The sequence below is a fragment of the Cetorhinus maximus genome, chromosome 22, assembly GCF_964194155.1.
Source record: "Cetorhinus maximus chromosome 22, sCetMax3.hap1.1, whole genome shotgun sequence".
Classification (NCBI taxonomy): domain Eukaryota; kingdom Metazoa; phylum Chordata; class Chondrichthyes; order Lamniformes; family Cetorhinidae; genus Cetorhinus; species Cetorhinus maximus.
In genome coordinates, this window is record NC_135900.1 from 7,695,479 (window position 1) to 7,708,765 (window position 13,287).

Genomic DNA, 13,287 nt, shown 5'->3' on the forward strand with positions numbered 1-13,287 from the left:
AAAGGCTCGGAGTAGAAACAAATTATCATGTGAAAAATGCAGTAACAACATTCACCTCCATAACACGGCCTTTCAAAGCGATGTAATATTTTGCTTACCTCCACCTTGTAGATGTTTGATGGATGGTCCCTCTGGCCACAGGCCTCAGTTACTGTCTTACAGCAGCTGTCAGGCACTAGCCTGTTACCTGCCGCAGGTGAGAGGATGTAAGCACTGTGCTGCCAGTCAGCTGAACTGTTGCTGCCACAACACTTGAACTGTAACAGAGGAATAGGAGAGTAAGCAATGCCTTCTGACAAGGTGAGGTGAACAAACTTGCATATTGTTTACCAACAAATTATAGGGCAACACACGTGACGCTTCTCAGAATTTGTCAACGTTTTCCACGGGGACGAGAAAGAAAGGTGGTAGGACAAAGCCTTGCTTTCCTGCCCCTTCCTCCCTGTTGTCTCCAAGCAGCTTTAAGACAGTGTATAACTGCATCCCTGCCTGAGCCAGAAGCTCTGGGTCCGAGTCCCACTCCGGGACTTGGTGGCCAAGGAAGGTGCATTTCATAACGTGGCCACACAGGTTGCGTGTCAACCTGCAAATCCTTCCAGGGCGCCTGATGGCAGGCGGTGAGAGCGGGACCAGTGTCGAGGTCAGCCGGAACCTGCAGAGGCAATGGCGAAACACTGCAGTACCTTGCCAAACATAACCATGGGCCAACACATGGTTGCTAATGCCCCTTAGGGCATGGTACCGAAGAGCAAGAGGGCGAGAGGGTGAGAGAGCTGCGTGCTTGCTAGTCACAGAGGCCAATGTGTTATGAATGCACCGAATCCCACAGCAGTGTAAAATCACGACTTATACCAAATCCCCAAATCAAATGTGTAAATGCACACAAACAGCATGACAACAACATTTTCAAAACACACCTGAGACAGAGTTATATAAAGGACAGCTTTACACTGAACAGAGATTGTACTAGAGGTGAGTGATGGAACAGCAAAGGTGTAAGAGCTCTTCTTCGTCATTTCAGAATTTTCTAGATCTTTCCTTATAAACACCCAACCTCTGTGGCGTTCTTGGGACAGAAACAGCCAGAGACACCTGGAATTTAAATCTGCACAAGCAAACAATGGTTTCCTTTTCGTTCTCTTGTTGCAGACTCCCTCTGCTGGTACAAGTGTGCATGGTAGTTTCAAGTGATCAAAATCGCAATTTTCAATACACTACAACCTCCCCATCCCCATCCCAGATGGAGAGAGGGATGCACCTTCGCACAGCCTAGGGCCCCGTGATTATTTGACATAATATTAGATGGCTACACATTTCTCCATCGTTAGATACCTTCATTTAATTTTTCAAATCAAGTTAACTAAAAATTAGAAAAACATTTTATGGGCACTAGGGTGGAATAAGTAATGGATCATCATTCTCTCTGTGTCATTCAAAATTATTTGGGGTTTTTACAGGGTGGATAAAAAGAAGCTGTTTTCAGTGACTAGCAGGTCGGTAACCAAAGGGACTGATTTAAGGTAATTAGCAAAAAAGCCCATAAATCATAGAACTATGGAAAAGTTATGGCACAGAAAGAGGCTGTTCAGCCCATTGTGTCTGTGCTGGCCAAAAAATAAAAAATAAAAAATTTGATGCCCATTCTAATCCCACCTTCCAGCACCCGGTCCATTGCCTTACAGGATACAGCACTTTAGGTGCAGATCCAGGTACCTTTTAAATGAGCTGGGGGTTTCTGCCTCCATCACCAAACCAGGCAGCAAATTCCAGCCACCCACCACCCTCAGGATGAAGAAACTTTTCCTCATGTTCCCTCTAATCCTTTTACCATTCACCTTAAATCTGTGCCCCTTGGTAATTCCTCAGTGAGAGGAAACAGGGCATTCCTGTCTCCTCTATCTACGCCCCTCATAATCTTGTACACCTCAATCAGGTCACCCCTCAGCTTCCTCAGTTCTAAGGAAAACAACCCCAGCCTATCCAATCTTTCCTCATAGCTGCAATTTTCAAGGCCTGGCAACATTCTTGTAAATCTGCTCTGTGCTCCTTCCAGAGCAATTATGTCCTTCCTGTAATGTGGCGACCAGAGCTGTACACCAAATTCCAGCTGTGGCCTAACCAGCGTTTTATACAGTTCCATCATTACATCCCTGCTTTTGTATTCCATACCTCGTCCAATAAAGGAAAACATTCCAAATGCTTTCTTTACCACCTTAGCCACCTGTCCTGCCACCTTCAGAGACCTGTGGACATGCACTCCAAGATCTCTCACTTCCTCTACCCCTCCCAATATCCTCCCATTTATTGTGTATTCCCTAGTTTTGTTTGCCCTCCCCAAATGCTCATCACCTCACACTTTTCTGGATTGAATTCCATTTGCCACTTTTCTGCCCACTCAACCAAACCATTGATACCATTCTGGAGACAGCAGCTACCCTCTTCACTAGCAACTACACAGCCAACTGTTGTGTCATCTGCAAATTTCCCAATAATGCCTCTCACATTTAAGCCCAAATCATTAATTTATACAACAAACAGCAAGGGACCAACACTGAGACCTGTGGAACACTGCTGGCAAGTCAGTGGAAGAGGAGAAATATTTTTACTTGGCGAGTTGTGATCTGGAATGAGCAGCCTGAAAGGGCGGTGGAAGCAGATTCAATAAGAACTTTCAAAAGGGAGTTGGATAAGTACTTGAAAAGACAATGGGGAAAGAGCAGGGAGGAGTGGGACTAATTGGAAAGTTCTTCCAAAGAGCCAGCACAGGCAAGATGGGCCGAAAGGGCTGTTAGATTCTAAACCAATCCATGTCATCCAATTCCATCTTGGGCTTTTGACCTCAGCATCTGTAGTGGCAAGTGCATTGATGACCCCCCCACCGGAGGTGAGTTTGGAGAAGGGGGTTTGGGGCAAGGGTGGGTGGTGATCGGGCAGGAGGGTGCGGGATGACCTAGTTCAGTGCGGGAGGGTGAAGGGCGGCCACCTCATTGGGAGGTCAGCTGAGGCCCTTAGGTCCCGCCGCCCCTGGTATTCTGGGCTGGACACACGCCCTTTCGGGTTTCCCTGCAGCATAGTGGGGATGGGGAGAGGGTCCCTTGTACACAGGCACTCTGTACCCAGTCAAGGCACCCAGCATCAGGAAAGAGGATGGGCCTGCTGAAAGCCAACCTGATGATCTTGCTTCTGACCTCCCTTCCCCCAACCCTCCCTTGCTGGTGACCCCCTTCTTGCGACTCCCATCCCGCCCATACTCATTTCTATGATCTATCGGTGATCCTCAAAGATAGGTCTGAGTGTTGTACCGGCAGTAGCCACCATTTTCAGTGGTGCTGCAGATACAGGAGAGCTGCAGGCCTCGGATTGACTGCCATTTTCGCAGGTGGGATTTCTACCCTAGTGCGGGCTTGATGGCGCGGGAGGCCTGAATGCTGCCCAGGTAAGTGCCTGATTGCCTGGCAATCGCCTTGGGCTTCCTGGAGAGGGTTTTCCACCAGTTCTTCAACTGGTTGGCAGGAGCCCTGTCACTCTCACTAAATTCCGCCCAACAGGATTTGTCAATGGGAACAGGAAATTTTGAAGAGATTTTGAATTGTTTAAGTCAGTGAAGAAAACTGAGGTAGATGGAGTTCAATGTGAGCGAGTGTGAGGTTATCCACTTTGGATCTGAGAAAGTTGACGGTGCTATATAAATATAAGTTGTTAACCTCCTCAGAGCTTTAAATTGCACTGTGGTTAAAAACCAAAAAAAAGGAAGATTATACTCAGAAACGTAGACCTTTTGTTCAAAATAAATGACCTCTGATCTTTTCTGAGAGCACAGGTAAAGACTTGCATTTATTTTGCACCTTTTTACGACCACTGAATGTCTCAGAGCACTTTACAGCCAACAAAGTCCTTTTGAAGTGTAGTGACTGTTGTAATGCAGGAAACGTGGCAGCCTATTTGCGCACAGCAAGCTCCCACAAACAGCAATGTGATAATGACCAGATAATCAGTTTTTTTTGTGAAGTTGATTGGGAGATTAATATTGGCCAGGGATTAATATTGTTATCAAGCAATAATCGGATCAATAATCAGTTTATCAGTCAACCAGCAATATGTGCACATCACAGACAACCTCCCAAAAAAAGGTTAATTCCATACGTGTTGCTGGAGCTGGTTGATGGAATAGGTGATACTCTCCTCCCCAGGCTCTGCGTAATTCTCCATCATTGTATTGTTCAGATTCTGCTTTAGTTCACCACTTAACTGCACACAAAGAGAAAATGAAACATGCACAAAGGACATTAGCACAGTTTTTTTCTATTAACCACACTTAGAATCGCAGAATGATACAGGACAGGAAGAGGCCATTCAGCCAATTGAGCCTGGTACTGGCTTTTGGAAAAAAGCTGTCCAATCAGTCCCACTCCTTGCTCATTCCCATAGCTCTGTAATTTATTCCCCTTTTTCCAATTTCCCTTTTGGAAGTCAGCATTGGATCTGCTTCTGCTGCCCTTTCAGGCAGCAAACACTGTGTGAGAGAAAAGTTGCCTCATTTTGCCTTTGGTTCTTCTGACAATCACCTAAAATCCTTGCCCTCATATTATAGACCCTTCTGCCACTGGAAACTGTTTCTCACTATTCACTGTATCCAAGCCCTTCAATGATTTTGAACACCTCTACTAAATGTCCCCTTGGTCTCTCTGCTCTAAAGAGAACAATCCCAGCTTCTCCAGTTTCTCCACATATCAAAAGTCCTCCCATCCCTGATACCATTCTGGTAAATCTGCCCTCTCTCCAAGGTGACAGCCTTCCTTTTCTTCATTCATTCACAGGATGTGAGCTTCCGCTGGCTAGGCTAGCATGTATTGCCTTGAGAAGGTAGTGAGCTGCCTCTTTGAACAGTTGCTGTCCCTGTGGTGTAGGTACACCCACAGTGCTGTTAGGGAGAGAGTTCCAGGATTTTGACCCAGCAACAGTGAAGGAGCGGCGATATATTTCCAAGTCAGGATGGTGAGTGGCTTGGAGGAGAACTTCCAGGCGGTGATGTTCCCATGTATCTGCTGCCCTTGTCCTCCGAGATGGCAGTGGTCTTGGGTTTGAAAGGCGCTGTCTAAGGAGACTTGGTGAATTCCTGCAGTGGATCTTGTAGATGGTACACACTGCTGCTACTGTGCGTCGGTGGTGGAGGGAGTGAATGTTTGTGGATGGGGTGCCAATCAAGCGGGGCTGCTTTGTCCTGGATGGTGTCAAGCTTCTTGAGTGTTGTTAGAGCTTCAGTTTTGGGCATCTACCGGAGGTGTAGCTGAACACTTTACACCAGCTGTGGCCTAACAAAAGTTTTAGAAATGTTTAGCATGACTTCCTTGCTTTTATAATCTATGCCTCTGTTCATAAATAACTTATAATGTCATATGGCAAGAGACAATGGTGTGGTGGTAATGTCACTGCACTAGTAATCCAGAGGCCCAGGAAAATGCCATGGCAACTGGTGGGATTTGAGTTCAATTAATAATAATAATAATAAAACTGGAATTAAAAGCTAGTCTCGGTAATAGTGACGATGAGACCGTTGTCAATTGTCATTAAAACCCATCTGGTTCACAAATGTCCTTCAGGAAAGGAAATCTGCCGTCCTTACACAATCTGGCCTACAGGTGTCTCCAGACCCACAGTAATGTGGTTGGCCCAGCAAGCCATTCTGTTCAAGGGCAATTAGGGATGGGCAACGAACGCTGGTCTTGCCAACGACACCAATATCTCATGATAGAATAAAGTAAAAAAAAACTTTATCGAATTCCATTTGAAAGTCCATAGGTACAACATGAACCTCACTACCTTCATCTACCCCCCTCCGTTACTCCATCAATTAACCCAACGAAGTCAGTCGATTTATTTTTATAAAATATATATTTTTATACCTTAAAAAGCACTGCGCTGGCTTTCATTTATTAACCCTTACTTCTCCGTGTACCAATTAATATTGCCCCAGAATATTAAGCTGGCGGGACCAGAAATTCCTACCCAAAGTCAACAGACTTTTGGCAGCTCTCCAAATCTTTGGGTCACTGCAGTTAGGCATGAAATTGCTGGGTTGACACCCACCGCCCTTACACTCCAACCCCACCGCCATGCACCTCCCCTTTGTTTAAACTGGGCTGTAAGACTTTGCAATCCTCCAGTCCTCTGGCACCACTCTAATATTCCATGGAGCAGTGGAGCACTGTGGCCAGATCCTCTCTAATTTCATTTGGGATGTGGGTGTCGCTGGCTAGGCCAGCATTTATTGCCCATACCTAATTGCCCTTGAGAAGGTGGTGGTGAGCTGCCTTCTTGAACCGCTGCAGTCTATGTGTTGTAGGTACATCCACAGTGCTGTTAGGAAGGGTGTTCAAGGATTTTGACCCAGCGACAATGAAGGAACGGCGATATATTCCAAGTCAGGATGGTGAGTGGCTTGGAAGGGAACTTGCAGGTGCTGGTGTTCCCATCTATCTGCTGCCCTTGTCCTTCTATATGATAGTGGCCGTAGGTTTCGAAAGGTGCTGTCTTAGGAGGCTTGGTGAGTTCCTGTAGTGCATCCTGTAGATGGTACACTCAGCCACCACGGTGTGTCAGTGGTGGAGGGAGTGAATGTTTGTGGATGGGGTGTCAATCAAGTGGGCTGTTTTGTCCTGGACAGTGTCAAGCTCCTTGAATGGAGCTGCACTCATCCAGGCAAGTGGAGAGTATTCCATCACACTCCTGACTTGTGCCTTGTAGATGGTGGACAGGCTTTGTGGAGTCAGGAGGTGAGTTACTCGCTGCAGGATTCCTAGACTCTGACCTGCTTTTGTAGCCACAGTATTTATATGGCTAATCCAGTTCAGTTTCTGGTCAATGGTAACCCCCAGGATGTTGATAGTGGGGGATTCAGAAATGGTAAAGCCATTGAATATCAAGGGGTGATGGTTAGATTCTCTCTTGTTGGAGATGGTCATTGCCTGGTACTTGTGTGGCGCGAATGTTACTTGTCACTTGTCAGCCCAAGCCTGGATATTGTCCAGGTCTTGCTGCATTTGGACATGGACTGCTTCAGTGTCTGAGGAGTTGCAAATGGTGTTGAACATTGTGCAATCATCAGTGAACATCCCCACTTCTGGCCTTATGATGGAAGGAAGGTCACTGATGAAGCAGCTGAAGGTGGTTGGGTTGAGGGCATTACCCTGGGGAACTCCTGCAGTGATGTCCTGGAACTGAGATGATTGACCTCCAACAACCACAACCACCTTCCTTTGTGTTAGGTATGACTCCAACCAGCAGAGAGTTTTCCCCCGATTCCCATTAACTCCAATCTTGCTAGGGCTTCTTGGTGTCACACATGGTCAAATGCTGCCTTGATGTCAAGGGTGGTCACTCTCACCTCAACTCTGGAGTTCAGCACTTTTGTCCATGTTTGAACCAAAGCTGTAATGAGTTCAGGAACTGAGTGGCCCTGAGTGGATCCTGCTCCACATGTGGTATTTATCTAGTGTGATGTTTCACTGGGAGAGCTGAGTGGTCCTGCAGTTGTACCTTACTACACGTTGCACTGAGTTCAGGAGCAGAGCCCTACAGATGAATCCTCAAATATGTCTCTGGAATTCTATTCTCCAATTCATTCTTAATACTTAGAGAGGGTGGTTCCATCAGCTGGAGCTGCATAATATATGGGGCTAAATTATTGCACACAGTGGTGGCCCTGTCAATTGGCTGGAGTGTCAGTGGCAATCCAACTGCGGCCATTTCCAGGAATCCTGATGGGATTGCATGTCAATAATGCAGTGATCTTCCTGCTTTCAGGGCTCCCAAGTCTTCCCATGTGAGGAGAGCCTTCAAGAGCAGCCTGCCAATCCTAGGGCTGTCATCTCTTCAGTGCCAGCAGCGCCACCAGAAGTGGTGGCCACTGCTGAGACTGCAGGAAGCCCAAGAACGGCAGCATTGATAGAGGCCCAAGAAGACAGGTGGTTAAGGTGGGCTCTCTGGGGCCAGTCAGGTAGGCCCCTGTGTGGGATGAGCAGGGAGTTGCTGTGAAGGGCAGGGGCAAGAGAGAGAGGGCGGTGGTTGCTCTTGCAGCACTTGCCACACATGGGGAATTCTGGGGGCCACAGGGTGCTGGATCAGGAGGAGCCCCCCACCCAAGACTAGGCCAAAAGGGTATACCTGTCCACATGGTGTACTGCCCTCCATCCCCCCACCACTGATGGGGGATGTGGAAAGAGGCCCTTAATTGGCCATTAATTAGCCACTTAAGGGCCTCAACTGGCCTGCGGGTGGGAAGGTTGACTTTGACCTTTCCTGCCCCTGAATTAATCGTGGGGGGTGTTGGGAAGGCAACAAGCTCTCCAGCCCGTGCCTTCTCACGGGATTATATGGGCATTCCCAGCCTCCCAGTCCTCTCCTGGGGGTGGAATTAAATTCCACTCCGTCAGTTTAACAGCAACTTCACAGGATGTCGAACACTCCAGCGGACCTGCCTGGACATCTTCTAAACTTGGCACCGCACTGGGTTCAAGTTGTACCTCATGTGTGAACTGTAAATAGTTCTAAATGATGACATTTGCAAATATACAGATGGCACTAAGTTTGGAATTTAACTTTTTTTAAAATTTACTCACTCATGGGATGTGGGTGTCGCTGGCAAGGGCAATGTTTGTTGCCCATCCCTAATTGCCCTTGAGAAGGGCACCTCCTTGAACCACTGCAGTCCATGTGGTGTAGGAACACCCACAGCATTGTTAAGGAGGGAGTTCCAGGATTCTGACCCAGTGGCCCAGTCAACTGAGAGGATAGTGATAGACTTCAAGAGGACAAAGACAGGCTGGCAGAATGGGCAGGCACACGACAGCTGAAATTCAGCACAGAAAGTGTGAGGTGGTACATATAGAAGGAATGAGGAGAGCAATTGTACACAAATCTCTGAAGGTGGCAGGACAAGTTAACAAAGTATATTGTATCCCAGGCTTTATAAAGAGAGGCATAGAGTACAAAAGCAAGGACGTTCTACCAACCCTATTTACAATCCTAGTTCAGCCACAGCTACAGTATTGTGTCTAATTCTGGTCACCGCACTTTTTAAAAAAATTCATCCACAGGATGTGGGCTTCGCTGGCTGGGCCAGCATTTATTGCCCATCCCTAGTTGCCCCTGAGAAGGTGGTGGTGAGCTGCCTTCTTCAACCGCTGCAGTCCATGTGGTGTAGATACAGCCACAGTGCTGTTAGGGAGGGAGTTCCAGGACTTTGACCCAGTGACAGTGAAGGAACGGAGATATATTTCCAAGTCAGGATGGTGAGTGTCTTGGAGGGGAACTTCCAGGTGGTGGTATTCCCATTTATCTGCAGTCCTTGTCTTTCTAGGTGTTAGTGGTCGTGGGTTTGGAAGGTACTGTCCAAGGAGCCTTGGTGAATTCCTGCAGTGCATCTTGTACATGGTACACACTCCTGCTGCTGTGTGTCAGTGGTGGAGGGAGTGAATGTTTGTGGATGTGGTGCCAATCAAGTGGGCTGCTTTGTCCTGGATGGTGTCGAGCTTCTTCAGTGTTGTAGGAGCTGCACTCATCCAGGCAAGTGGGGAATATTCCATCACACTCCTGACTTGTGCCTTGTAGATAGTGGACAGGCTTTGGGGAGTCAGGAGGTGAGTTACTCATCGCAAGGTTCCTAGCCTCTGACCTGCTTTTGTAGCCACAGTATTTCTTTGGCTAGTCCAGTCCAGTTTCTGGTCAATGGTAACACCCAGAATGTTGATAGTGCAGGATTTAGTAATGGTAATGCCATTGAACGTCAAGGGGCGATGGTTGGATTCCCTCTTGTTGGAGATGGTCATTGCCTGACACTTGTGTGACACGAATGTTACTTGCCACTTGTCAGCCCAAGCCTGGATATTGTCCAGGTCTTGCTGCATATGGACATGGACTGCTTCAGTATCTGAGGAGTCGCAAATGGTGCTGAACATTGTGCAATCATCAGTGAACATTCCCACTTCTGACTATATGGTGGAAGGAAGGTCATTGATGAAGCAGCTGAATATGGTCGGGTCTAGTACTTTAGAAAGGATGTGAACTTCTTGGAGAGTGTACAGAAGAGATTTATTTGAATGGTTCCAGGCATGAGGGACTATAGTTACATGGACAGACTGGAGAAGCTGTTGTCCTCCTTAGACAAGAGTAAGAGGAGATTTGATGGAGGTGTTTAAAATCATGAAGGGTTTAGATCAAGTAATTAAAGAGAAACTGTTGCCAAATACTGAAGGGTCAAAAATGAGAGGGACAGGTTTAAGGTGGTTGGCGAAAGAGTCAGCAGTGACATGAGGAAAAGCTTCATTTTACACAGTGAGTGATTAAGATTGGGAATGTGCTTCCTGTTAGGGTAGTGGAAGCAGATCCAACTGCAGTCTTCAAAGGGGAATTGGATGAATATTTGAAGGAAACAAAGTTGCAGGGATATAGGGAAGGAGCCAGGGAGTAGTAATAACCAGATCGCTCTTCGAGATAGTCGGTGCAGCCTTGATGGATCGAATGGCCTCCTTTGCACTGTACTATCCTATGATTCCATGGAATTACCTAGCAGAGGGTTATAGATCAATAAGTTTATTGATCAGCCATTACTGATCAGCCGGGTAACGAATCAGCATTGCTGCTGATTTCTCAAACATTTATGTGACTTTGCAATGCATGTTCCTATCCAGTATTAGTTATAAACTGTAGAATTCCACAGGTTAATTTCACCCCCTGTTTTATTTCCTATTCTTTGTTTAAGACAGGAATTTATCTTTTTAAAGGCATATTTCCTGCAGCCCTTTGTTAAAATCCCACTCTCCCGCTCTGGTTGACCCCATCCTGGGTCTCCCAATGCTGCATTGAATTAGCATCAGGCTTTTTCAATGGAACATCCATTGGGGTTAGCACCGAGCTGCAAACAGGAACTCGCTGTGTGCAGACTGCTGCCTTGGACTGGGGTTCTAATGGTCCAACAATGCAGAGCATCCCAGCTCCAACATATCCCACCAGCACATTCTCCCCCAACAACATTCACCTCTCTTCATCTCTGGATGTGACACATTTAAGAAGATAGATTTAAACTTACCCGCTGATAATAAACACAAGCGAGTACGCCAGCCACCAACTCAATCAGGAAAATCAGCAGAAGTAAGGAAAAGTACTGAAAAGTAAAACAAAACGATGACAATCACAAACCTATTTATCTTTTATATTGTATGAAAAGTGGCTCTATCTACAGACTTTCAATATAGTCATATCTTTAATACATGGAATTGCACATAATTACACCATTGTGCAGCAAAGGAAAGACAAAGGATCCCCATTTGCTGAACTGTTTGTACTGAACTTCCAGATTTTTATCTTTGATGATGATATTAATATTTTTAATTATTTAATAGGCCTCAAGCTTTAATTCTACATTCCCTATCGTTGTTGCAATCTCAGTAGTGACTAGCAACTTTTTATTTTTAAGTAGATGGAAACCAAAATCCCAGATATTCACTAAAAGAACGAAACTACAAGATTCCACGGTTTAAAACAAGAAGATTTTTTACTATGCAAGATTCAAACAAAGCAAACACTAAGTACTATCTTAGTTAATCACCTTTACTCTAAAACCCATAGTCAACATTAAGTAAACGTGAATCAACAAGCGAATTGCAGTTGATTATAAACTAGAAATTAAACACTAAATGGCAGATACGATTAAGACAGATCTTACGAACAGCCTCAGCAGTCCACTCGGCATATAGGTCATCAAACACAGTCACAAAGTCCTTCAAAGCTCTGACTTCCTCATGAAGAATTTCGGCTCCTCTTCTCTAGGATGTAGCCTGATCCCTCGCCAACAGCAGCAGCCAGCCTGAGTTCCACGGGCATGGTCTTCACCAAAAATGGCACACATCTGCAGAACCTCCTCAACTCAGTCTGGATGGTGTAGATCCATCAATGTTATCTTCAAGTAACAGAAACAGCTGCAGCAACTGTATCTTTGCTTATTCTCAGCTTCTGGATCAAACCTCTGTCTTCTTCAGCCTGCCTGTACTGCACCACTGGACTCACCAACTCTACTGAGCTCTGATGGCTCGACCTCCTTTTAGATAGTTTCAACCAGAAGCTTTGGCTTCCAATTCTCGATTTCAGTCTTAGTCTCCTTAGCAGCTGGTTCCTTTCTTAGTTTCCCTTTTCAATTTGTCTCAAGAATTACAAGCTTTGCCCACAGATTCCATCACACAGTGCAGTGTACTGAACAGTTCCACAATGACTCAGTGGGTGGAATCTTATGCTCTTAGTCTATGAGCATGAGACAGGACCATTGCCAGGCCCCAACCTTGTACTGGCTGACAGATATTCCCAGAGGCAACCAATTAAGAGGTGGACTCTGGGCTGGCACAGCTCTGAGGCTGCAGGCCCAATCAGAGGGCCCACAACATTGGAAGGACAAGAACCCAACTGGCAGAGGTGGCACTTTTGTTTTATTTGTTCGTGGGATGGGGGTGGGGGTGTTGCTGGCTAGGCCAGCATTTATTGCCCATCCCTAATCGCCCTTGAGAACTGAGTGGCATTTCGGAGTCAACTAGAGGCCAGGCCAGGTAAAGACAGCAGATTTCCTTTCAAATTCCAGATTTTTTTTTTATTGAATTCAAATTCCACCATCTGCCGTGGTGGGATTCGAACTCCAGTCCCCAGAAGATTACCCTTGGTCTCTGGATTGCTAGCCCAGTGACAATACCACTACGCCACCACATCCCCAATAACTGCTGCTGTTGCAGGTTGTGGGGGGGGGGGATGTGAGTGTCCCTCCAGATTGAGGCTCCCTCTGAAGAGGTATTCAGTTGAATAAAGTGCCCTCAGCTGCCACACCCCATGGAGAGGAAGCGCCTCCTCATGGCCGGTGGCCACAACTGCGACCCGCTGATCCCTGTGCCTCTGGTGAGGGGGGATTAAAACACGGAGGCTTCACTCGGTTTGCCAACTCCGGCTGGACATATTCCAGGTGGCATCGGCAGAAGTGACATCACGGAATGCCGGCAGCGGGTGGGTCTGGGAACGCCAGGAATCTTTGCTATTTTAGCCAAGGAGGCTCCAAACCAAACCTCTTTTGATTCAAATAAAACCCACTGCTTTGCAATTCCAGCATTGCTTTTAGGCTTGAAGTCAAAATCGGATCACTAGTCATTTGGGAGGCTTAAACTCAATAACCGTCACTTGTGTACATCTGCTTCAAATCTCCACAGTCACCACCTACAGCATCCAAAACATCTCCCTGCCTAAAGAAGTTAACAA

At 46.5% G+C, this 13,287-nt stretch overlaps 1 protein-coding gene across 1 annotated transcript in view; it reads right to left on the reverse strand.

Moving 5' to 3' along the window:
- Positions 1-13,287, reverse strand: part of tspan11 (tetraspanin 11) — a 48,517-nt gene that overhangs the window by 19,824 nt on the left and 15,406 nt on the right. The window contains exons 3-5 of the mRNA XM_078567563.1: positions 11,087-11,161; positions 4,144-4,248; positions 99-257 (exon numbers count right to left, since the gene is read on the reverse strand). Of these exons, the coding sequence (XP_078423689.1) occupies positions 99-257; positions 4,144-4,248; positions 11,087-11,161 (339 nt within the window). The remainder of the gene's footprint in view (positions 1-98; positions 258-4,143; positions 4,249-11,086; positions 11,162-13,287) is intronic.